The sequence below is a fragment of the Heterostelium album genome, assembly GCF_000004825.1.
Source record: "Heterostelium album PN500 unplaced genomic scaffold PPL_contig13, whole genome shotgun sequence".
Lineage (NCBI taxonomy): Eukaryota > Evosea > Eumycetozoa > Acytosteliales > Acytosteliaceae > Heterostelium > Heterostelium album.
The window spans coordinates 779515-805076 of record NW_008805090.1 but is presented as its reverse complement, the minus strand read 5'-3'; the positions used below and the strand labels follow the sequence as shown (position 1 = coordinate 805076).

At 33.9% G+C, this 25562-nt stretch overlaps 5 protein-coding genes and 1 non-coding gene across 6 annotated transcripts; 2 read left to right on the top strand and 4 right to left on the bottom strand.

Annotated features, from left to right (window-relative positions):
- Positions 1–148: 148 nt before the first annotated feature.
- On the bottom strand, positions 149–1633 carry PPL_06107 (Myosin-9B; the record flags this gene model as incomplete). The annotated part of the gene is made up of 4 exons (XM_020576973.1): positions 149–162; positions 323–345; positions 366–387; positions 574–1633. The coding sequence occupies 4 exons, from the start codon at positions 1631–1633 to the stop codon at positions 149–151; spliced, it is 1119 nt and encodes a 372-aa protein (XP_020433385.1).
- Positions 1634–5963: 4330 nt separating this feature from the next.
- PPL_06106 (uncharacterized protein) lies at positions 5964–10344 on the top strand (the record flags this gene model as incomplete). The annotated part of the gene is made up of 6 exons (XM_020576972.1): positions 5964–6027; positions 6105–8090; positions 8200–8526; positions 8582–9215; positions 9423–9913; positions 10094–10344. 6 exons carry the CDS (start codon positions 5964–5966, stop codon positions 10342–10344), a joined length of 3753 nt encoding a protein of 1250 aa, XP_020433384.1.
- A 68-nt stretch (positions 10345–10412) lies between these two features.
- PPL_06104 (uncharacterized protein) lies at positions 10413–14113 on the bottom strand (the record flags this gene model as incomplete). The annotated part of the gene is made up of 7 exons (XM_020576971.1): positions 10413–10434; positions 10516–10669; positions 10892–11046; positions 12276–12496; positions 12567–13185; positions 13265–13910; positions 14014–14113. 7 exons carry the CDS (start codon positions 14111–14113, stop codon positions 10413–10415), a joined length of 1917 nt encoding a protein of 638 aa, XP_020433383.1.
- PPL_06105 lies at positions 11413–11493 on the bottom strand. The gene has a single exon. It is a non-coding gene; the product is annotated as a tRNA-Ser (tRNA).
- A 1038-nt stretch (positions 14114–15151) lies between the features above and the next one.
- med12 (putative mediator complex subunit 12) lies at positions 15152–21236 on the bottom strand (the record flags this gene model as incomplete). Its single annotated transcript, XM_020576970.1, has 12 exons — positions 15152–15415; positions 15674–15969; positions 16062–16509; positions 16535–16575; positions 16707–17446; positions 17545–17756; positions 17844–18429; positions 18597–19039; positions 19222–19359; positions 19431–19976; positions 20434–20793; positions 20892–21236. 12 exons carry the CDS (start codon positions 21234–21236, stop codon positions 15152–15154), a joined length of 4419 nt encoding a protein of 1472 aa, XP_020433382.1.
- A 1873-nt stretch (positions 21237–23109) lies between these two features.
- PPL_06102 (uncharacterized protein) lies at positions 23110–25221 on the top strand (the record flags this gene model as incomplete). The annotated part of the gene is made up of 3 exons (XM_020576969.1): positions 23110–23224; positions 23386–23777; positions 23857–25221. The coding sequence occupies 3 exons, from the start codon at positions 23110–23112 to the stop codon at positions 25219–25221; spliced, it is 1872 nt and encodes a 623-aa protein (XP_020433381.1).
- Between the last annotated feature and the right edge of the window lie 341 nt (positions 25222–25562).

The following is a 25562-nucleotide window of genomic DNA, read 5'->3' as shown; positions in this document are numbered from 1 at the left end:
AATAAACAACATTATAAATAAATAATAAAAATAAATTTATAATAATATATTACCTTTTCAAAGATCCTTCGGCCGTGCCCACCCTGCCACCCATGCATCGACCAGTACCACCATATAGCCAAGACCATGACCAAAGAACCAGACTCTTTTAACATTGATCTTCTTATTAAATATAATATACCAATAAAATATTAATAAATAAACAACATTGTAAATAAATAAATAAATTAATAATAACATATTACCTTTTCAACGATCCTTCGGCCGTGCCCACCCTGCCACCCATGCAACGACCAGTACCACCACCATATAGTCAAGAAACCAGACTCTTTTAAAATTGATCTACTATTTTATATAAAATATACAAATATGATATTAATAAATAAACTACATTGTAAATAAATAAATAATAAAAAATAATAAATAAATAAATAAATAAATAAATAACATATTACCATAACAAATATCCTTCGATCGTGCCCACCCTGCCACCCATGCATCGACCAGTACCACCAAACCCAGAACCTAGAATCCAGATCACCACTCCATCCTGTTATTATAATTATTATTTACTTTTATTACTGGGAATTCTGAATTGATAGGTATTATTATTTGGTTTTGGTTTGTTTTTGATATTGTTAATAATGTTTAAAATGTAATTGGCAGTGTTGTCAATGTTGGTGTTGATTTTGATGATTTTGTTGTCGTTGTTCTCTTTCCAATTAGTTGGTCTTCTAAATTGGAAGGTGTTTTGGTTTGGTTTTGATCTGTCAATGATTTTTATTTTGTAGTTTTGAATATAATATTTATTATTATGAATGTAATCAATTTTGTTTATATTGTTGTTATTAATATTGTAATCTATTTTATTTTGATTAACTGGAATTCTAAATTGATAGGTATTTTGATTTCCTATTGATTTAGTGTTATTGTTGTTGTTTTTCTTATACTTTATATTATCGTTATCATTGTTATTGTTGTTCTTTATAGTTGGTTGTTGCTGTTGCTGTTGCTGCTGTTGCTGTTGCTGCTGTTCCTGTTGTTGCTGTTCCTGCTGTTGCTGCTGTTGCTGTTGCTGCTGTTGCTGTTGCTGCTGTTGCTGTTGTTGCTGTTGTTGCTGTTGTTGCTGTTGCTGTTGCTGTTGTAATTGCTGTTGTTGCTGTTGTTGTTGTTGTTGTAAATGCTGTTGTTGCTGTTGTTGCTGTTGCTGTTGTTGTTGTAATTGCTGTTGTTGATTTTGTTCTCTGGCTATTCTAGATCTTTCTTTGGAAAAGTACAAAAGGAACAGATTTCGATCTGACTCATCTTTAATCTCGAGTTTCTTTTGGTTGTAAACTGTTACTAAATCCAGTGATAAACTTGTGATTTGAAAGCTTTGGATAACTTCCTCCAGCGACTTATAATTAACAATATTATTATCTTGTTGTGGTTGTTGTTTGTGTTGCTGCTGTTGTTCATCGAATTCCCTTTTGACTCGAGTGAATTCATGGATAAAGTAATAAAAGAAACTCATTCGATCTTCTTCATCATCGAGCTCAGCCTTCTTTTTGAAATAAACACCAACTAATTCCCACGAATAGCTGGTAATTGGAAAATTATCTATCTTATCTTGAAGTTGTTGAGACATATGCATGATTTATTTAATTTATAAAAAAAATGAATATATTTATGAGAGTGTATATTGATTATGATGTAAAAAAGATTTAAAAGCTAATATCTAAATTTATAATATCTATATATGTATATTTATGTAATTTAAGAATACTAATTTATTTGGAAATTTTTCACCCAATATATTTTTTAATTTTTTTTTTTCTCAATACAGTATTGTTTTTGATTGTATTGGGACATATATATGATACTGATATTATTTCTTTTGTTTATTCAAAAGGTTTCACTAATCACTAGTAGTGATTGAACACTTTCAATTGCGTAAGTGGCAAAACAACAATTTTATGACAATAATTGAAAACTATCAATAATAAAATGAAAAAGTAAATAAAAAAAAGATAAGTTCTTTAAATAAAATTAAAATTAATTTATTTCTTATTTTTAAATGAAGAGAGTAAATGAGAAATCAACTATCTCTTTATTATTATCAACGATCACTATCTAAAACTATATTTGATAGAAATTTGAAAGAAATATGTTAGTTTTGATCAATATTTTTCTTGAAAATATTGTGATATTAATAAAACTTACTTAGAAATAACAAATTAATATGAATATTGCTTATATTGAAAAGCAAAATTTCGATATTAATAGTATTTACATGTATATTAATATTTAAATTAGATTTAAAAATAATCAATAATAATAAGAAACCTCCAAATTTTGAAAATAGCTAACGTCATTTTATCCGATACTCTCAATTAAATAGAATAATATTTAAATATACAGATGTCTTAAATTTAAAAGTTAGTTGATGTTTGTAAAAAAAAAAAGATGAACTTGTCAAATAAAAATGGGGTGTTGCAAATTCAATAAATTAATAAAATTGAAAATTAAGCTTGTTGTTTCTTCATTGGTAATGATCGCCTGTTTTTTTTATTTTTGAATATTATATTATAATAAAATGAATTATTTAATTAATTTTAATATTTATATTTCAAATTTGAATATTAATTCATACTTTTAATTGGCGCTTAACAGTTACCGCCAATTTTGAGTTCAAACTGTAAGTTAACGAATCAAATTTAAAACTATATAAACCTATAATTTCATTCACAATGTCATTTTTCATTATTTTTCAAATACAAATAATTTTGTAAGCAATAACTATTAATTATAACTTTAACTTATATATATCTTTGTTTTACTAACACTTTGTTTATCTCCTTTTATCTCTTTCTTCTTTTCCAAGTCCTTTTACCATGCCTTTTGCCTCCTTACTATGAGTGATGCCTCGTTGCTATGACAGTTGCCTCTCATTACCATGCTGATTTCCTCTCGTAGTTATGCCGATTTCCTCTGGTAGTTATGCCGGGTTTCCACTCGTAGACTCTCGGTCGTTATGCCGGTTGTCTCTCGTTTCTATGCCGGTTTCCTCTCGTTACTATGCCAATTGCCTCTCGTAGTTATGCCGGTCTCCTCTTTCTATGCCGTTTGCCTCTCGTCCCACTATGCGGGTTGCCTCTCGTCGTTATGCCGGTTTCCTCACGTCACTATGCTGGTTTCCTCTCGTTACTATGCTGGTTGCCTCTCGTCACTATGCCGGTTTCCTCTCGTTACTCTGCCGGTTTCCTCTCGTCACTATGCCGGTCCTCTCGTTACTATGCCAGTCTCCTCTCCCCACTATGCCGGTTGCCTCTCGTCGTTATGCTGGTTTCCTCACGTCACTATGCCGGTTACCTCCAGTTACTATGCCGGTTTCCTCTCGTCACTATGCTGGTTGCCTCTCGTTACTATGCTGGTTTCCTCTCCCCACTATGCCGGTTTCCTCTAGTTGATATACCAGTTTCCTCTCGTAGTTATGCCGGTCTCTTCTCCCCACTATGCCGGTTTCCTCTCCCCACTATGCCGGTTTCCTCTCCCCACTATGCCGGTTTCCTCTCCCCACTATGCCGGTTTCCTCTAGTTGATATGCCGGTTTCCTCTCGTAGTTATGCCGGTTTCCTCTCTTTATGACGGTTACCTCTCGTTACTATGCCAGTCTCCTCTCGTAGTTATGCCGGTTTCCTCTCTTTATGACGGTTACCTCTCATTACCATGCCGATTTCCTCTCGTAGTTATGCCGGTTTCCTCTCTTTATGACGGTTACCTCTCATTACCATGCCGATTTCCTCTCGTAGTTATGCCGGTCTCCTCTCGTAGTTATGCCGGTCTCCTCTCGTAGTTACGCCGGTTTCCTCTCGTTACTATGCCAGACTCCTCTCGTAGTTATGCTGGTTGCCTCTCGTGTATACAACTAATTATAATATCAAATATTTAAATTTTATTAAATTATGTATTAAGCTTAGATTATATCTTAAATTATTTTGCTTTTTATTAAAATTATAAATTATGATTGTTCTAATTCATATTGAATTGTTGTTGGTTAACAGACAATCAATATTTAGCATTGAATTGATTGAGCTGTTGATGCTGTTAATGTTGATCCTTTGATTAGAGATATTTGATTGTCTTATTGTTGTTGTGCTGTGGATTCGTGCTTGACTGGTCGAAGTGTACTTGGACATCAATATTCCCGATACACCAAAGTAACCAGACACCATTGAAGTATACTATACTACCTGTAGTCTTTTCAATGCACTTTGTCAGTTGATCTAATGACTCGAAGTTCATCAATCGACTCATCAGCAAGTAATCCAATTAAAGCCTAATCTATAATAATATAATAATAATATAGATAGATATGATAAACCGTTTAGTAATTAAATATATTATGATACTTTATTATATTCAGAAAGGTAATATCTCTCAAGTGTTTCCACTAACTAATTGCATGTGCTGCTATCCTTTTTAAAGTGGTTGGATTAACAAGCTTCTTCTTCCTTAATTATTAGACAATCATGCATTATGGAGTCAAGTTTCAGTCAGGAAATAGATCGAATGACTCCAGTGACCTACCAACCAACTACTACAGAAGCTCCCAAACCAAGAAAAGCTACAAGTTACTGATGTAGCGAAATCTTATCTGACAAGACAAGATACAAGATACAAGATAATAAAGGAGAACAATGAAAGAAATCCAACTTTAGAAGCCAAAAGATGTCAATGTGTTGTCTGTTAAACGGCAATTAATAGCATCTATAGATCTGCATCGAGATGTAGTATTTAAAATATTATTATTAGTGAACCATACGTAAAATTTTAACATATTATTAGATCACACTACAAAGAGCAACTTGAAGACTATAGTATTTTCATTAATTAATTATGTTTGTTTAACATATTATATGTTTGATTAAATTTAAGTTACTTTGTTTTGTAGACAGGATTCATGATTATTGAATTTAAAAATTGTTTCAATGCAATCTAATCTAATAATAAGTAAAACTAATCAACAAATCGACTACAATGTGAATTAAATAACAAAGCTACTGCAACAAACGATAGAAAACTAAGAATATTTAATACAAAAAAAAAAAAAGATCTACACTATATACACAGTGTATAATATAGAATGAACCATTAAACATTGTGTTGTTGATTCTATAGTTTGGTAAACATTCGAACAAACTGATAAAATAGAAAATAAAAAAAAAAAAGAAAAATATCACAAAAAATAATTGATTTGGAATTGAAATTAATCAAATCAGTAATCACAAACCCCTAAAATGAGTGTTTATTGAAAAATCTGTTTTTATCTGATCATTTTTCATTGTTTTATTTGATAGATACATATCATTTTTCTTGTAGTAGGTCAAAAAGAGATCAACTAAAAAACTTTGACAAAGTTTTAAGAAATCACCAAAGAAGTGAGTGTTTCCACTCAAGTAAAATATTTTTGGATACAAAAATTCTATTAATTAAATGATATTAAATTTAACTACAACCGAATTAAATAGGTTCTAAATTATTTTTTCTCAAAAGACTCCACCACTGTTACTAGTAATGCACAAAATTATAAAAACTATTTAATCTGATTTGATTGGTCTTCCTATCAACCTGCCCAACAATGAAAGTTTTTGACGTTTCGAAAAAAATTAAAAATAAAAAATAAAATTTTAGTGGATCTGTGGTGGTTTGACAGTTTTTTAGTTTGAAAAACAATAATACCCACACCATTGTTCGAACAAACCTAGAACTTTTTGGTAGAAGAGGTTTTTTTTGATCTTCTCTTTTTTTATTTTTATTTTTATATTTTTTTATTGTTGTTTTATATTTATTATTTTTGTTTTGTTTTTTATTAATTCAAATTCAAGATATCTCCTTTGAGAAAATAAATGGTTACCATACCACCATCACCAGTATAACTTATTTATTTCTCAACAATCAATATATGATTTAGTATACATAGAATGAATAAACTATTTTTAGGTATAATCTACTCTTTTTTATTCTTTAATATTGTATACTCTAATAGTAAGTTATTTTTCAGTTTCGATGATTGATTGATAAGTGAAATATTAATATGAAAAAAATCTATAAAAAAATTATAGTTGAAATTATCAGTGTAAATGGAATAACAAATTCAAATGAATGGACATTCAATGCTACACCTCAATGTAGTTTGATATTGGTTTATAGTGCTTCCAATATCTCTCATGGTGTAACATATAATTCTTTTGTAAACTATAGTAGTCCTTCGGTGGTTGGAATGACCGACCGTTTGGTTGGCGGAGTTCCAACCGATGGAACCTATGTCACTGATGTCCAGAAGATTTCAGTCGGTACCTACTCGAAACTCTACACATTCTTTTATATCTATGCCGACGGTGTTTCAATGGAGGTTCTCGATCTCACTGCAACACCGATCCAGTGTGTAACACCTGCATCGATACCAATGGCACCGGTCACAATAGTATCGTACGGCTATCAATATGGAATCTATAGCAACTCGACAATTCCAATGGATCCATTGTTGTATGTTGTCGCTAGAAACTTTGCAAATGTTCCCAACTTTTATAATTTCGATACTTCATTCTACACACCTATCACACAGGGAACGTCACTGAGAACATTCGACTCTGCTGGCAGCACAGTAATGGTGTATCCGGCATTGTCAAACTATGTAAATCCACAATTGAGATTCGCTGCCAATCTGATATCGAATACAACTCTATTGCCAGTGCCATACAATTACCCAACGGATTTGGCAACTTCGATAATTGCTACCAGTGCCACCATTGTGCCGGTCGACAACCTCTCGGGATTGCCAGTGATGTACCGTCTTAGTTTCACAATCGTAGGAGCAGACCCGAGAAATGTCTCAAGTATAACCATTGGTAGCTTATTCAAAGATGACGATATCCTGCCATTCTGTAACCTAACCACTCTGGAGTACAGCCGTTACATTAGCTTGCCAAATGGAATTGGCTTTGGACAATATCTTCTTGTCTTCTCAGAGTCATTGCTAACTGGCAATACACTGACGTACAGTGAAACATCTGGCTCCTTGCCACCTCCCCCAACTATCGGTTCCTATGGTCTGGCAATGATTGACACCCGTTACTTCCAGATGAACGTTAGTTATTCTTCAAAAGGATTAACGCTGCCAAGCTACACGGTGACCACCTCAAAGAGTACTCTCTCAACTATACAATATCCATACGGTGTCACAGGTAATCTTTACAACGGTACCATTCAAATGGTTGGATATCATCCAAATATTAGATCGCTGGTTTTCTTTTTGCGTAGTGGATTTACTTTGAATCTCTATAACTCGACAACCGCACAATACGATATCTATCCTCCACAGATAATGAATATCAACATTTACAATGTTGGTCGTTCCAAGTGGATATCATTCAATGTTTCCGATTCATCCGGTATAGAAGTATGCTATGTTGACTATGATAATCTTAATCTCAAGTTTACTGCGGCCAACGCTGAGTCGCTAAGCAACGACCACAGCTTCATGCAATTCACAGCTGAAGTATCGGCAGCTTACATCCCTGTGACTTGTGGCACAACAATGAAGATTGGTTGTTACGATAAACTAAAGAATTACTACCAGTATAAATCCGGTGAAGTCTACAGCAATAACACCGATGTTACAGTACCATCAGTCAGTTGTCCAGATATTATACAACCACAACCTCTATTCATTAGAATGCGTCATTTGTTGGACAGTGTCACCAATATCTCTACACCATACCTACAGATTACCTATTTGAATGAGCAGCAGCAGCAACAACAATATCAAGTGAGTGTAGATCTCACTGACAGCTTGAATCATACAACAAACATTCCATTAGATACACAACAGCTAAACACTACAATGTTTGTTGCAGTTGGTTCACTCGATATTCTTAAACCAACAGTTACAACAACCTATTCGATTCAACTCAATTTCAACAGTATAACAGCCAGTTATACCTTGACATCAAGTCAACTGTATATCATACTCAACAGAAGAAATTCAATATCAGTTACAAATGTTCCAACACCAGGATTAATCAATCAACTTACATTATATAGTGCTGGTATGTTATACATTTTATTTAATAGATTATCAAACGAATTAATAACTTATTAATACTCAACTATCTGTTATTATTATTATTATTATTATTATTATTATTATTATTATAGATGTTAATCCACCTATTGTTACTGATGTTAGTTATTCAATAGATTCAACAAATAATAAGGTAGATTTTACTATTACAGCAGTTGATGATCTATCTGGTGTTAGAGATATGACAATAACTTATTACTCGACAGTTGACTATATTGTTAGAAATCAAACAGTACAAACCAATGGAATTGCAAAGTTTACAATCGCTACACCAATCACAACTTGTGGTAATCATACACTATCTTACATTATATCAAGAGTATGTGATAACAGTAACAATTGTTTGATAGTAGCACCAACTACCCAACCAAATAATATTATTATCAATTCAACAGTTGAAAGTAAGTAGTATATATTCAATTAAAGATAAAACTTTTACTTATAAATATATTATAGATCCATCTAGTTTATTAGAATTGGTTGATTTCAGTACATCGACAAATGTATTGTTCACTAGAAATACAACATCTTCCGATAGAAATGTTATTGTTGATTATACTATAAGATCTGCTTTACCAATAGCTAGTACAGTTAAATCGATGGTCTATGTTCAAGATAGTTATCCATGGAGCATCAACACTGTAATCTGTCAATCAACATTTATGAGCAGTCAATCGAATCTATATAGCTTCAGATGTTCTGTTGATGTACCATTAAACTTTGGTTTATCAAACACTCTATTGGTTTCAATTGAAGGTACCTACGATATCTGTGGAAACATGCGTTCTTTCAACTCGATAGATCTTCAACGTTTGACAGTTGTCAAACCTCTACAAGTCTCGCCAAACCAACCGCCTACACCAATCCAAGTTCAACCGATGTACGCAGGTACTAAAATGATTACGATCGTAACCAATGTAACAACCTTCAATACATCACTCATGACAATACGCACCGACACTCTTGAGATCTTTGGATACAATCTATTCTCATCGCCTTTACAAATACAAGCAGAGTTGGATCGTATTGTTAAACCAAACGATAGAATCATCGTCGACTACGACGGAATCGAATATAATGTCCAGGTGTTGTTTGTTCCGTGCACAGCCAATTCTTGTCACAACGGAACCTGTAACCTCCAGACTCAAATGTGTGAGTGCTCCACTGGCTATGGCGGTGTCAATTGCACCACTCCACTCTGTCCTGGAAAGACTATGTGCAGTGGATTCGGAACTTGCTCACCGCTTGGCGTGTGTGTTTGTGACCGTTTCCACCAGGGACCATCTTGTTACTCCAGTTCCAACTACTCTGGTTCACCGGTGATCGTATTCGAGGAGACACGTCCATGGTGTGTCTACTCTATCAACGGAACACCGACATCCAACACCACCACCGAACTCTCCTACGAAGACCAACAATTTTCATTCTTTATCAAGTTTTTCAGTTTGATTGAGATGTCTGCTACCGGTGATATTATCCATCAGGAGGAGTTCAGCCAAATGAAGAAATCTGGAACCGCCACCAATTTCACTATGACATCAACACTTGCGAATGGAGCAAACGTTGTAATGTCAATGTTGATCTCAAACAACTATACCGATGTGAAATGGATGAATGAATCACTTGTACTACATAATAATACCGTCAAGTATTCGATCGATGTCAGCAACTATCCTTTCTCTACCAAGCTTAACTACTTGCTTATCACATTCAATATCACTGCCAATTCGACCGGTGAGTGTGAGTTGGAACAGCTAACCAAATCCGTAATGTATGGCAACAGTTTCAGTATGCCGCTGATGTACTATGGATTGTACGGACAGTTTCCCAACAAAGGAATTGTAGATGGTCGACCGTTTACTCTGACGAACCGTGTTCTTAACAACCAACCGGGAGCACTTCTCGTGGGTATGGTTGTTCCGTACTTTGAACAATACACCTCGATAGATCCAGATTTTTCAGTGTTAGTTCGTTCCAACTACAACGAGAAAGAGCCATCGTTTAAATATGAATGTGAAGAATACGACGAAGATGATAAGAAGAACTGGTTGATTCCAGTTGCAGTTGTTGTACCAATCGTTGGATTGACAATTCTAATCGCCGTAGCAATTGTTATCTACAAGAGAAACACCACAATGCATGTATATATGACAAAGATGAAGACAAGACTATCAAGAAAATCAAGTGTATCGATGAAAGCTACATCATTCCAAAATTAATTAATTTAACTACTAAATTTAAATCTATCTAAACGATTAGATAGAAGTAAAGATATTTATATATAGATTTAACGAACGACAAAGAATATTCTTTAATAAGAAATAAATAACCTTTTATTTTTTTGTATAATTATATTCGTACACAGTCAGTCTGCTTCTTATTAAATAGACTTTGAGCTTTTTAAGATAAATTGATGTACTTCATCATTATGACCTTTTTTACTACTAAATTCCTCAAAATCCAATAAATCTAATACTTCAAGAATGAAATCGATATGATTCTCTTTAAACAGTGGAAGTGTATCGCTTATAATTTCATAGATTGCTTCATAGACATATGAATTTAAAATCCATATTCAATATTGTAGATTTCAATGTTTTCGAGTGGATTCTAAAAAGTTGTCTGAGGAAATTGAAATTACCATAGTTGAGAAACTCATTTGGATCTTTAAAGAGATAGACTGAAGTTGTTGTAACCCTTGTGTAGTGCCATTGTTTGGAGTACTCTCGATTATGTTGCATAGTACATGTAGATAGTTGTAGTTACTCTGGTAGTCAAAGTATTCTGTATTAATGATTTCCTTGAGCATGGGCATTGGCGGTGGGTATGGTAGGTATCTAGAGGATACCACTCTTGGACGATAGTTAGCGATTTCCAATTCCAAGCTATAGGAATCATCATCTCCACCAGTTATTGAATATCTAAGATAGATATGATTGAGGACATGGTACCGAACATTCTCTCGATACCATCTTCATCGAACTCTTTTTTCTATAGCTTCGAAACAATCTTAGATGCAAGTACCGATAAAGTTACTTTTTTTTTTTTTTTTTTTTTTAAAAATATCCTTGTACTACCATTATTGATAGTCAAGGTGTAGAGCTTGATATTACCCTACAGTTCGTGTTTTATTTATTTATTGTTGGAGCAGTTCAGCCACAGGCGGCTGAGATGGCCAATAAAGTTAAACTCTGGGAAGAATGCAATTACCTTGCTCCACAAGCATCACACAGATGACATTCTTACATAACCTTTACCGCAGGCGGTAAGATGGTTTTTAAATGTTTCGACAACTGCAGGGTTCGAACCTGCGCCCCCGAAGGGAACAGATTTCAAGTCTGTCGCCGTAACCACTTGGCTAAGCTGTCATTTTTGATGATGTGTTTGACGATGGTGCGGTATGGCATAAGGTATCAGGAAAATCCTTATGCCAATAATCATATATACGTCAGTGGTATATACCTCCGTTCATTACTATATTTAAATCCTTCAAAATGAAGTTATTTTTTATAAAATAAGATTTTTTGCAATCATTCTCTGCTTCTTATTTGTGGATTACAAATGGAGGATCTAATCATAGGAAAATTTCCATTCATCCGTCTAAAAGACCGTTGTGACTCCCTTAGCCTTCCATCAGTAGTGGTATCCAGGTGGTCCCAACCTAAGGAGTAGAACAGATATCATTTCCCCCCCTGGTCTTTAGTCGACGTTCATTTTAATTAATTTCTAGTTGCAATAAAACCGCTGTACAATTGTAGTGTTGTTGAATAGCTCAACTTCCACCTTGTATTGCACTTCAAAAAAAAAAGTTTTGAATCCTTGATTCCAAAACCCACAACTGTCCAACCACACCATACAATAATATTCTGAAGATATTAATCGATAGTCAAATTTTTTTTAATAATCTGATTCAAGTTCTTTTTGTTTTTGTTTTTTCTATTTGTTGTAATAAAGTGGAAAGAATGTGCTTTTCCTGTTGCCATGCCTGATTACTTTTTACCAACAAAATCAAATACAAACTTCAAATTGTTATTTATAAACTTTTAGTTGGCTTAGAAAATAAATATCAATACCTAAAACTATAAAATATATACATGATGTTGTGTCTATATACAAAAATAACAATTTAATTTTCTTTTTAATAATCTACAGTGTCAAAGTTAAATTAGAATTCCACTCTTGCCAGTATTGGATTGCCTTGTTCAACAATGAAACCCACTCTTTGATTGATTCCTCTGTATCTGTAGCCAAAACAAGTGTATGTTTTGGATGATTAATTTGGAAGCAATAGGGCTTCAATTTCTTTTCTTTTGTTACAATATCAATAGACTTGATTTCCAATATATTAATTTCACCTTTTGATTTTGGATCCTGTGAGAGTAATAAATAAATGTTTAATATCGAAAAAGTTAAACAACAAATTGTTAACTAAACTACTTACTCCTTGATTCTTATAATAAGATAAAACATCTCGCTCCAAAATGAACCATCGGTTCTTCCAGGTTTTCATCAAACCATTCAGCTTGGAGAGTGATCCACTCTTGGCAGGCAGAGTATCTTCTTTCTCGCGGAGTGCATCCTCAGCAATGAAATCGGGATAGATGTATCGCATCAGCCAATTCTGTGATTTTTGAATATTCAAGAGAAAATCGATCGATATTATCTGTAGCATTCGATCGACCATCAGCACAACATCCTCAATCTTTAGCGGTCGATTGTTATAGATGATCGTTTCGATTTTGTCACGCATCTTTTTCTGTGCGAATGCCGGTGACTCTTCGTTGAGCGACACACCACCAGTCTCACGGGAAATCTTTAATGTACATAAATAGTAGCGTAGTGCATCCACCAGATCACACAATCTAGTTGGAGAGGGACGATCCGATTGCTCCTCCATAATAACACCACAGAAATAGAGAATATTCGCCATCTCCACCGATATTGGTTTAAAACATCGTTGTCCCATTGCAATATATTGTGAAATATAATTCTTTACATCTTCAAACAACCATTGTTTTGAAAAACAACCGATAATTGATTCATAAGAGTATTGTTCATCCCTAAATTTATATAAATTTTCATAATTCAATAAGTAAGTAAATTCCAGTTATTCTTTCATTATGCTATTTCCATACATACTTATTTGAAAGTTGAGGTATTTTCAAAATTAGTTTAAAACAGTTGGCGGATTTCGAGAGGTCGGGTGGCATTTGTTTTTCGTGTTGACTCGCCTTCTCTTGGAGTATCGATATTACAGAGTGTCTGAGATCTTGCTGTGTGTCTTTATCTTGGTTGGGTGGCGATGACTCATCCGTCAGCAGATCAAAGAGGATGTCGGCCGACTGCCCCAACAGGTTGAAAGCAGTGGCGGCACTCTCTGAAGACGACTGTAAGAGCAATGCGTTTGAAACACGAATGGAATCGACTGTCAGCTGTGAGTAGGTGGTATACTGTGAGTGTGCCTTACACTTGAACGACTTGAGGAAGAGTGCTACGGCATCGGAGAATCGCGAAGAATCCATTGAAATCTGTACCAACAAATCTATACATATACAGACTTCATTGCTCTTGTCGCCATACAGTGAGATTCTGATCCGCAGCGATTGGTTCCCATAGAGATTGGCGTCGTCAAACAACTTCATCTCACGGCAACAATCCGACAGTATATACATAACATATCCGAAAACCGGTGAATCATTGACCACCACCGATTCCACCTCTGGCAAAGTCGATTTTAAATTCTCTACTTTTGATAAACTATTCTTTTCCAAACATATTTTTATAACTTAACATGAAAAATGTAATGTAAGGTTTTTTTTTCAGTTAATACAATATTACTAAATTTGGAAATATTTGTAAAAACAAACATTCATCAAATCAAATCTTACTTTTAGTTATTGCATCTTGATATTGTGTTTTTGTACTAGTTTGTTTTTGAAACCTTTGATTAGTATCAATTGTTTTACTTATAAATTGATCTGTAGACATGATTAGATAAAAGCCAAGTTAAATCTATAATCTCTTTTAATCATAATCTATATTTTAATTATTTATTATATATCTGAATAATAAATCTATCTAATACAATTGGTGAAATTAAAGTAGGTGAGTTGATTTCAATTCAATAATATTGAATGATGTTGTATGTTGTATTGTTGCTGAAGAAGCAAATCCGTCTCTCTAAATGTTGTGATTATATTTGTATACAAATATTTTATAATATATCTGTGTATATTAAAATTAAAAAATGTGGTGCAAAATCAGAAAGAAGCCCAACAATCAGAAAAAAGTAGAAAAAAAAAACAAAAAAAAACAATAATCAAAAATAAACACATCTTTTTTTAACACACACCTCATACTTTTAAAGTCATTATTTTTTTTTTTGAATAAACTTGTCGGGTGTGATTTTTAACACCATCAAAAAGACAACAATTGTTAAATTTTTAATCAAAAATTAGATTATTTTAATTACCCATTATTCCATAATACCGTTATAAATTAATATCCGCGGTAATTGATTGCAGCATTCAAATGAAATGAATGATTTTTCTCTAAAAAGAAAGTAAGCAAAAATCAATTCCCCACAATTTTAAATTGATAAAATCTCTAAAATTATTATAATGATTTTATATTATATTATTATTATTTTTTTTTTGATATTGTTGTTTTTTTTGAAATTGTTTTTTTGTTTGTTTATTTTATTGTAAAAAGAGAGTGTGAGAGGGGAGAGATATACTAACGTGTTCAAGTTACTATCAAGTTGCTCTTGTTTTCTTTGTAGCTTGTGATGAAATTGGGAATGAATTTTGATAGTTATTTGGATTGTTGGTTGGCAAACCCGGGTTGTTGGCGTTGTTGCTGTTGTTTGTGGGCAGGTTTGGATTGTTGGTGGCCATGTTTATGGGAGGTGGTGTGACAGTGCTTGGTGGTTGACCAGTGGTGGTGGTTGCGTTGAACGGTCGTTTCAAGTTGGATTTTTGGTTTGCCATCATCGGTGTGTTTCCGTTGGAGGGCGTCGTCGATGATTTATGAAAGTTCTGAGGTGATGGAGTCGGTTGATTCGAGTTTCCAATCTCCATTGGCGAGGTCGGTTCCGATAGGATCATGTTGGTCGCTGTCGACTGTTTGATAGGAAACGACGACTTTATGTAGGTAAGATCCTTTCGCTCCATTCGAACACCGCCAAACGTAGAGGGCGACATCGGAGTGTCTGAAAAGTCTTCCAACAACGACCAAGGATCCATTTGGTTGACGGTTGGCTTTATCTCGTGTGGTTTGACAATGAGTGCACTTCCCTGTTGGTGTTGCGTCTGATTCTGCAGTGTCTGTGGCGGGAGAACGATTTGGTAGGGGGTGATCGGTGTGACGGTTGGCGCGAGGAACGATATCTGACGTTCGATGCGCGCGAGAAAACTAGGAGAGAAGAGATGCTTGATTTGCTGGAAGTGCTCGTGTAGCTTTCGCTTGATGACTGTTCGTGGATCGGGTTGTTGTTGTGTCTGCATCTTGTAGTCAGAGTATTGCTGTTGCATCGCCTGCTGGTCGTACTTGTCCGAGAGTAGCAGATCCATAATGGTGAGGATCGCTCCAAAAAAGTCGTAGTCCTCGTCCGACTGCACAATGGAACGTGATAGAAGATTGAGTAGGGTTATGGAGATGTCCTCGAGTCGACAATCGACCTTTGACAACTTCATGGTGTTGATGAGTGGCACCAGGAAGGAGACGCGCATCGACAGCGAGTTCAAGATCGAGTCCATCGAGTTGGAAGGCAAGTTGACGGAATCGTAGATCTTTGTGTTGTTCAGGAACTGGTTGAGCTGCTTCAACAGTGAAAGTACGAATGTCTGAAGGAAGACACTCGATGGTTCGTACGATGAAAGAATATTGATAATGAGCTCGGTGAATGATTCCTGGAGGAGCAGTTCGTCCTTCTTGCTGTTCATCTTCTCGCGCTGGTCGATATTCGGACGCTTTCGCACCGGTAGATTCGAGAGGATATGAGAGAAGAGATAGAGCTTGGTTTCCGGTGCCAGGAATGAAGATTCTTCGAATTGCGATTCCATAATGATGGTTGTCAGTTTGATCAACTCGTTTCTAACGGTTTGAGGCAGACAGAGGAATAGTTTCTCATAGAGGAATATCTTTTCCCAGCCTTTGTTTTGTTCAAAGTGACAAAGTATGAATTGTGTTAAAATAGATTCAGGTGTATTAGATGATTGTTGTTGTTGTTGTTGTTGTTGTGATTGTTGTTGTTGTTGTTGTTGGGGGGTGTTTGAGGTTGATGCTTGCACATTCGTTAGGATAGGTGACTGTACAGGCGAACGAAGTGGAGGTGTGGAAGTGAGTGGTGGCAGCGATTGCCATTCATCGAGTAGCAGGCGCAACTCCATATAGGAAACATGCATATACCAATAGCAATTGAATGAATTCGACAGAGAATTGTTGATCACCTGATAGGAGTAATTGATAACATTCTCACACTTTAACTTTTCGTAGGGTGTTTGAATCATCAAGTCTGTCGACAGCTGTGAGTTCAACTGTGACGTCACAGGAGTTGCTGTTGAGCTGTCTTTAAAGTTACCCATTACCAAATTAAATAGATATCTACTGGTGACCGGATCTAGATTCATTGACTTCATCGATTCAATGTGCTTCTGTGAGTCGGTAAGGAATACATATTTGTAGTCGGGATCGGTCAAGATCGATTTGACATCATTGAAGATCGGCAGATACTCGTCGGTCGATGAAGTCGATCCACCGCTATTCACCAACTTGTCAAAGTAATCGTAGAGTTTACAAAAGAGTGGGAAGAGCAAACCTAGCGATCTGGTCTTTTCCATGCAGCAAGTGGAGTGCAACTCCTGTTTGTACTCTTCGATCTGCTTGGATGCACTGCTCGGATTGAACAGTAATACCATTATCAATTTGATAAAGAACCAAAGATTATGAAGTTTAAATGTTGATAAATCTTGAGATTGTTGTTGTTGTTGAGGTGTCGACGATGATGTTGTTGAAGATGCCGGCAGACTAGAGAGAAGTTCAGGTGGCAAGAACTCATAGATTATCGGTAGCAGTGAGTTGGCAAGAAGATAGTGTGCATCGACATAGTGAGAGAGCACCAGTGCAATGAGGAACGACGATACCGACTCGAACAAAGCAGTCAACTGAATCAGTGACTTGGCTGCATGTACAGACTGACCGAGATACTCTTTGAACAACTTACTCAGTAGTTCAAAGTGATTCATCGATGTATGATATTCAATCGATAGTTGCGATAGGAATATAGCCAATGCTCTATGACATAAAAATTGATCTGGTTGACTATATATAGTTAAAAAAAGTAAGTATATTATATATTATAACCATTATTACTATTATTACTATTATTACTATTATATCTTTTTTTACACTTTACTTACATTTGTTCATTCAATTTAAAGATAGATTGAATCATTACAGTTATAATCTCTTGGTGAGTGAATATTGGGTCAGGCTTAAACTGTTCTACCAATTGCAAGATGACAGAATGATCGAGTTGACCACTTTCCGTAACGGATTGTTGTAACTGACCGACTATGCTAATACATTGATTTCTCAACTCTGTCTTATCATTCATTGAATCATCGAAATTCTAAGTAGTAAGTAGTTAATATCATTATCAATATTATTAGTAAAAATATTCATATATGATTATCATAGATTAATAGCTAATACATACCAATTCACTTTTAATAAGATTTATAGTAGGTTGTTTAGATTGATTATTGCCATTAGCATTGCTGTTGTTGTTGTTGTTGTTGCTACCAACAGCTATACCATTTATCTTCATCCATTGATCAATCGATTTAATCGATTTATAATTATTTAAAAGATGAACAAGATACACTTGTTTAAGTGATTGTGAATGTTGTTGTTGTTGTTGTTGATTAATCGTTTCACTACTATCTACATTCATACTATCATTATTACTATCATTATTACTACCATTACCATTACCATTACTATTGTTATTATTGCTATTTCCAACGATTAAAATATTTAAAAGTTCATTAATACAATCGGTATAGATGAATGGTAACTCCAATCGTTGTGTTGTAGTTATTATTAGTCTGTGGAGTGCAGGTAAACTGTCAAAGTTGTGCCAGAACACCAACAAACATTGAATGATACTACTGTAACTCTGTATCGATTCCATCAACAGAAAACACTTTGAAATATAAGGTTCTGTCATTGGGAATTCAAACTTGTGAAATCCTTTCAGTGCTTGATTGATCGATGTTATATTTGATGTTGATTTAATTTTACTATATATAAAAGAATTAGTTTAGATTAGATTTAGTTTAGTTTTAACTTTATAATATACAATATACAATGTACAATATAAAATATAAAATATAAAATATAAAATATAAAATATAAAATATAAAATATAAAATATAAAATATAAAATATAAAATATATATTAACTTACTCTAATGTTTGTGGGAATTTAATTCTTATACATAATGATAACCATTCGATGAGTGAAGTCTGATAGTAGAATGAGAGTGCTTGGAAATGAGAGAGAACCGTCTGTGTATCGATCTTGTCGTCGAGGAACTGCTTGATGATCGAACGCACAGATTCCATCTGTTCCGATAGCTTTGAACTCGACGATTGGAAGAGTATAGTTCTTCTCTGATTTCTCTGTTGCTGTATCGGTGCCGTCGGTATATCATTACTATTAAATATTGGGAATTCCATTAAATAATATTTATGATTTTGACTATTATTATTATTATTATTATTATTGTTATCATTATTATTATCTATACTTTTATTATTATTATTATTATTATTAAACTTCTCAAGTATACCTCTTGAGATGAGGAATCTCGCATAGGAATTCTGTGAGAATACATTGGTTCTCGTCAGCTCTGAATAGAAATAGCAAATGTTTCTCAATTCCTGTCGATTAGGTCTAGTGTTTTCCAAAAAATTTACAAGTATATTCTGTAGAGGTTGCTTCTATTTCGTTGTTGGTGTTATTGAATAAGTCCAGAAGATATTAATAGATTGTCAATAAGAATGAATGAAAGAATGAATATATAACATACATTTACAGTATATTTAGTTTGAATATTTGATTCATAGTGTTTCAAAAGAGAGGTTGCAATGTTATGAATGAATGGAATGTTTCTACAACTGGTAATAGCCCATTCACATATTAGCAATATTTTTGGTTTATCGTCCTCCTAAATTTATAATAACAATTTCTTAACATTAATATCTATTTCTTTTTCTTTTCTTTTTCTTTTTCGCTTACCAATGATAATTGAGTACCAAATATATCATTATATAACAATCTTATATCGTTATTTGAAATGAAACGATCGAATGCATCGATTATATCTGATATCTCTAAAACTTTTTTACATATTGTTGGAACTGTTGTTGTTGTTGATGTTGTTGTTTGTAATTGATTATTATTATTATTATTATTATTATTATTATTATTATTATTATTATTATTATTATTATTATTTGTTTCTGTTAGATCCGTTTCTAAAAAATAACGTTTTAAGAATTTGTGTTCTGGTGTGACAGCCAGTTTCAATGTGAATTGTGAAGATTGATTCGATTCGAGCTGTTCCAAGCGGTCGAGTGTCGTCACCGCTGGCCAAATGAATCCGACCAACTCCCTGTAGTTCTTGAACGACATGAATACATCGGGCAGTGAAATAGCAACCTGTTTAGCAACTGTACATAATATAGAGAATAACTTTTGTTCCTTTATAAAAGAGTTGTTATTTGTTGGTGATGTTGTTGTTGTACTTGTTATTGATTGTTGTGATTGTTGTGGTGTTGTAACCTTATTCATCAAGTTATTCAACTTTGTTAGTTTATCATGACATTTGAAGAGGAAACGCAGTGAGAGTGAAGACGAGTGGATCATCGTGTCGGCGTAGTACAGGATCATGCTGGCGACTATCACCGTTTCCTCGGGACGCGGCAACTCGTTCATCTGGTCGATCAGCATCGTCAACAGCGTATCCTTATTGAGCAGTCCCTCGTAGAAATTCCACTTTATCAGTCGCTCAATATAGAGTAGCGAACTGTAGGTATTCGGTTTCCTCAAATCGCCATCCAAATTCCTAATCAGCGCAAACAGCCATTGCATCATCACCTTTGTCCAATCGGTAGACGGACATACCGGTGTCTTATTCCTTGGCTAAAAACAACAAACAACAAACAAACAACTTGTTAACAACAACTACTTCTATCATCATCAACAACAATAACTAACTAACAAACTGTTTACTACATACCATATTACCATAGACAATCTTTGTATACCAAGTGGCACGAATCAATGGAATCTGATTCTCCAGTAGCATCTTTATGAGTGAATCACCTTTGTGTCCGTGTGGAACGGATTGTGCAAGTTTGCAGAGTGGTTCGTTACCGGCGAGTCTTGCAACCCAAGAATCTCTTGCGCTTTGCATCCATGCATTCTGCTCGGGAACTGCACGTTTTGTGCCTTGTCGCTCTTTCGGTGGCGGTGGTCCAGTCCGTGGTGGACACGCATCTTTTTTCCACTCCACTTCGTACACTGCCTGCAGTAACTTGTCTTTCAACTTTGAAATATCTACACCTTTAAATTCATCTGAAGATGATTTCGAATCATCCTTTTTGTTGTTGAACAATAACAAAGAATAATAAGTACTTAAAATAATAATAATAATAATAACAACAAGCGCAATAATAACAATAACAATTAACATACCATAACGAAATTCTCTTGAAATCCACCAATTATATAATCTGCTTTTAAAGTCTCTTCTTTGGCTGTTGAATCGAGTGGATAGAAATCGGGTGGACCTAAACCAGGACCTAGATCTTTTCGATCAGGTCGTATTAGCTCGTATCTCTTTAGACGAGAATGTGATTGTTGATTGTTCATATAGGAGGAATGCACTTGTCCACCCACCATATTTCCACGCATATTCTGTTGGTGCATTCTCTGTTGTTGTTGTTGCATTTGATGCTGTTGTTGCTGTTGTTGCTGCTGTTGTTGTTGCTGTTGTTGTTGCATCTGATGTTGTTGTTGTTGTAATTGTTGTTGATTCATTCTTCTTTAAATCTATATCTGTTGCCAAATCTATTATATCTTATCTATCAAATCTATATCTTATCTATCAAATTATCTTATCACTTGTTATTGATTGTTGGTTGTTGTTGTTGTTGTTTGTTCATTATCATTATTATTACCTATCTATCTATCTATTATTCTTATTATTACTTATTATTTTGTTATTGATTTTATTATTAATAAAGTGTCAAGAAGGTATGATTATGATTATTATGATTAAAAATAAATAAAGTGCTGTTACTTTTGGAGGTTTTTTTTTAGAATAGGAAATAATATGAAAAATTGAATCTCAAAATGATGTTGTTTGTTTGTATATATTATAAACCGCAAAAAAATTGTTTGTTTTTTTTTTAATTCAATGTGCTTTTTCAAAATTTTTATTGATTGATTAGTTAAAAGGAACAAATATTTTTAATTCTTTAATTTTCTTGATTGAATCGAATTCAATTCCGTTCAGAGTTAATTTATTTGTAATATTTTATAATAATAATAATAAAGAAAACAAAAAATTGACCTAATCTTGCACACTGTAATAAGAATTTTGAACTTTTAAAAGTCATTTGCTAGCTACCAAGCAAGCTGCTATGATTTTCAAAGTATCATTTGAGAATGATTATTTAGAAGATTTGGAGCTAATTTCAACTTTGTCTTAGAAAGAATGAGCTAGAGAATCAATACTGGAGAATCAAACATTTCAAAACAAAACTTGGTTAGATTTCTTAAATTCTCTTCATTTGGTTAAATGTATTCAAAATTGTTAAACCTTAAAAGTTTAAATTAAATTATTTAAAATAAATTTTAAACAAAAGAATATTACTGGATCGTTATTATTTCAATTAGTCATTTCTTTTTCTAAAAATAAAATTTATAATTTAATAATAAATAAATAAATCAATTCCTATTTTATTCATTCTGAAACAACCTATTGTTCTATTATTTATCAAAAATCATTAAGATTTAATTTTTATTTCATTTTTATTTCATTTTTATTATTAGAACTGTTGTTCTTCAGGCAATCAATTGACATTTGAATTGATTAATAATATTATTTTAGTCATCAATCAATACATTGATTATTGTAGTACCTGTACATTTATTGATCAGTTTAATAATAAATACAACACCTATTTGTTTGGAAGTCATTCATTTCATTAAAATCAAAGTGAAGTTGATGATTTGATTGTCAGGTGTGATCACACTTAATTAATAGATTGGTTTTTTGTGTGTTTGGGTTCAGCTGACCAAAAAAAACAACTGATTTTTTTTTTCAAAAATTTTGTTTGTTTTTTTTTTTTTTTTTTTCAAATTTCTTTTTTTTTTTTTTATTTAGGTTCAACACCACCAAACCAACTAAATTTTAATTGTATTTCCAACAACAACAACAACAATAACATCAACAAAAAACTAATAACCTACTAAAATAACAATAACCTTTACTTGTTAATATTATATTATATATTATAATAATTCAATAATTCTGTTGTTTTTATATTATTTTTGTATTTGAATTAATAATAATTTAAATAATAATCAAAAGTTTAATTTATATATTTCTCGAACAGATACTGAAAAAAAAACGATCTATAATAATAATATAATAATATATAAGAACTTATTAAACATTGGTTTAGATAAATAGAGAGATATCGTTTGATCCTAAAAAAGATATACCAAAAATAAAAAGTAGTAGAGATAAGAATAAAAAGAAAAGTTAGTTTAAAAAAGAAAGAAAGAAAAAAGTAATAATAAAAAAAAAAATCAAAAAAAAAAAAGTAATAAATAAGAAACGATAACATAATAATAATAACAATAAGAGTAGAAGATAAGATAACAAACATCAACAACAACAACAATGTCTACTCAATTCATCGGATCAAAGATTGTTTTGATCACAAAGAAACAAATAAAATACGAAGGTATTTTATATACTATTGATCCAATCGATAATACAATTGCACTAAAGAATGGTAAGTTATTAAAGTTGCAAACAACTCTCAAACTATATTTATATAATATATTATAAACAGGTTGATGATCTAATTCGAAACTTTTTGCGATCTTTTTTTTTTAAAAAAATTTTTGAAAAAAAAATGTTATTTTTTTATTTTTTTTTTGTGAAAAAACACAGTTAAATCATATGGAACTGAAGATAGAAGAGAGAATGGTTTCATCCCACCATCAAACGAGATTTTCGACTTCATTGTATTCAAGAGCAGCGATATCAGTGATTTGAATGTCTATGAGGCACCGGCAACCGCTGCAGCTTCATCCGCCAGCAACACCACCACCCAATCGAACGCTGCTGCAAGCACCTCAGCCGCTCCAACCAACCAATCCACTGCCAACACCGCTACTCCAACTCCAACCTCGACAACAACATCTGCCCCATCTTCATCCACTTCACAACCATCCAACGCAACAACCCCAGCAGCTCCATCCTCAAAGCCATCTCAACAACAACCAGCAGCTGCAGCAACAACAGGTTCACCATCAACCAATCCCAACCAAGTTCCACCAATGGTAAGTTTGTTTCTAACCACTATTACTTTTACTCTACTCTTTACTAATTATAAATTACTTACTTGATCAATTAATGAAGAACCAACAACAACAACCTGGATTCCCACCAATGGGAGGTATGCCACAGCAACCAGGTCAATTTATGTATGGAGGATTCCCACAGTTTGGAATGGGAATGCCAAACCACCAGGGAGGATTCCCACAACAGTACCCACCGATGTACAATCCTTACTACGGAATGTATGGATTCCCACCCTACGCCTATGGTCAGAATCCAAATATGGGAGGTATGCCACCACAACCACCATTCTACAAACCACCAACCTCTGCTGCACCAAACACTGCCACTCCAACTCCAGTAGCCGGTAATGCCACTGCACCATCCACTGCTACCAACGCTCAACAACCAGCTGCCAACGCTCAACAACAATCGAAACCAACAACAGCTGCCAACGTACAACCAATTGTCAATCCAGTCGTCCCTCTCGCCCAACCAGTTGCACAACCAACTCCAGTAGCTGCACCAGCCACTGCTGCTGCCACTATTGCCGCCGCCACTGCTGCTGCTGCTGCCAACCAAACTGCCGCTGTCGAACCGCAACAACAACAACAACCATCGCAACCACAACAACAACAACAACAGCAAAGACAACACAGACAACCAAGAAACAATAATTATCAACCAAGAAATCAACAACAATCAAACCAACAGCAACAAGTCAATGCAGGTAACGCAGGTAATGCCATGGACAATACAGTACAGAGACAACAAAGAGTCAATACCAACAGCAACAATAACACCAACAAGAGAAATACAAACACCAATGTATCTAGTAACAACACCAACAACACTAACCCAACAGGACACCACAACAACAATCATCATCATCACCATCACCACGCTGGTGGATTCCAAAACAAGACAGGAGGAGGCTACAAGAAGACCTTCCCAAAGAAAGAGTTGGAGGAATTCAACTTTGAAGAGTCAAACTCAAGGTTCAACAAGGAAAAGTTGGCCGAGGAACTATCGGGTACCGCCGTAAGTAGCGATGTAGCATCGCCAAGCGAAGAAAACGGCACCGACGAAACCATCGTCAACGGAATCTCATCGATCACCATCTCCACCTCTTACACACCATCGAACTTCTTTGACAGCATCTCGTGTGAGTCATTGGATAAGCAAAACAATGAGGGTGCCCCAATCAAGGGTAAAACAACACTCTACGAACAGAGAAAGCTCGACCAAGAGACCTTTGGAATGTCGACCGTTCGTTCCTACGATGCCCACCGTCGTGGAGGTAGAGGACAAAACAGAAGATTTAACAATTACAATCAAAGAAACAATCAAAACAACAATCAAAACAACACCAACACTTCAAACACCAACAACTCAACAACAAGTAAGCCTCAATATCAAAAAGTTAATAAGGCAGAAAGTAATTAAATATTAATAATAACAACAACAGCAATAACCTAATAGATTATATATAATCATAATTTTTAATCATCAACATTACCAATCAATCAATAACAAATAATAAATTAATTCAACAGCAACAACAACATAAAAGTAAATCAAATCAACATTAATCATTGAATTCATTGTTAAATCTAACAAATCATTTAAAATAATCTATTATCTATGAACATATATGAAAAACAAAAAAAATTCATATAATAAATTAAATAGTTAAATTTATCAAATTTATTTAATAAATATATAAAAAAATTAAACAAATAATGAATTATCATAATGAAGATAGTAATAATAAAGATAAAGTAATG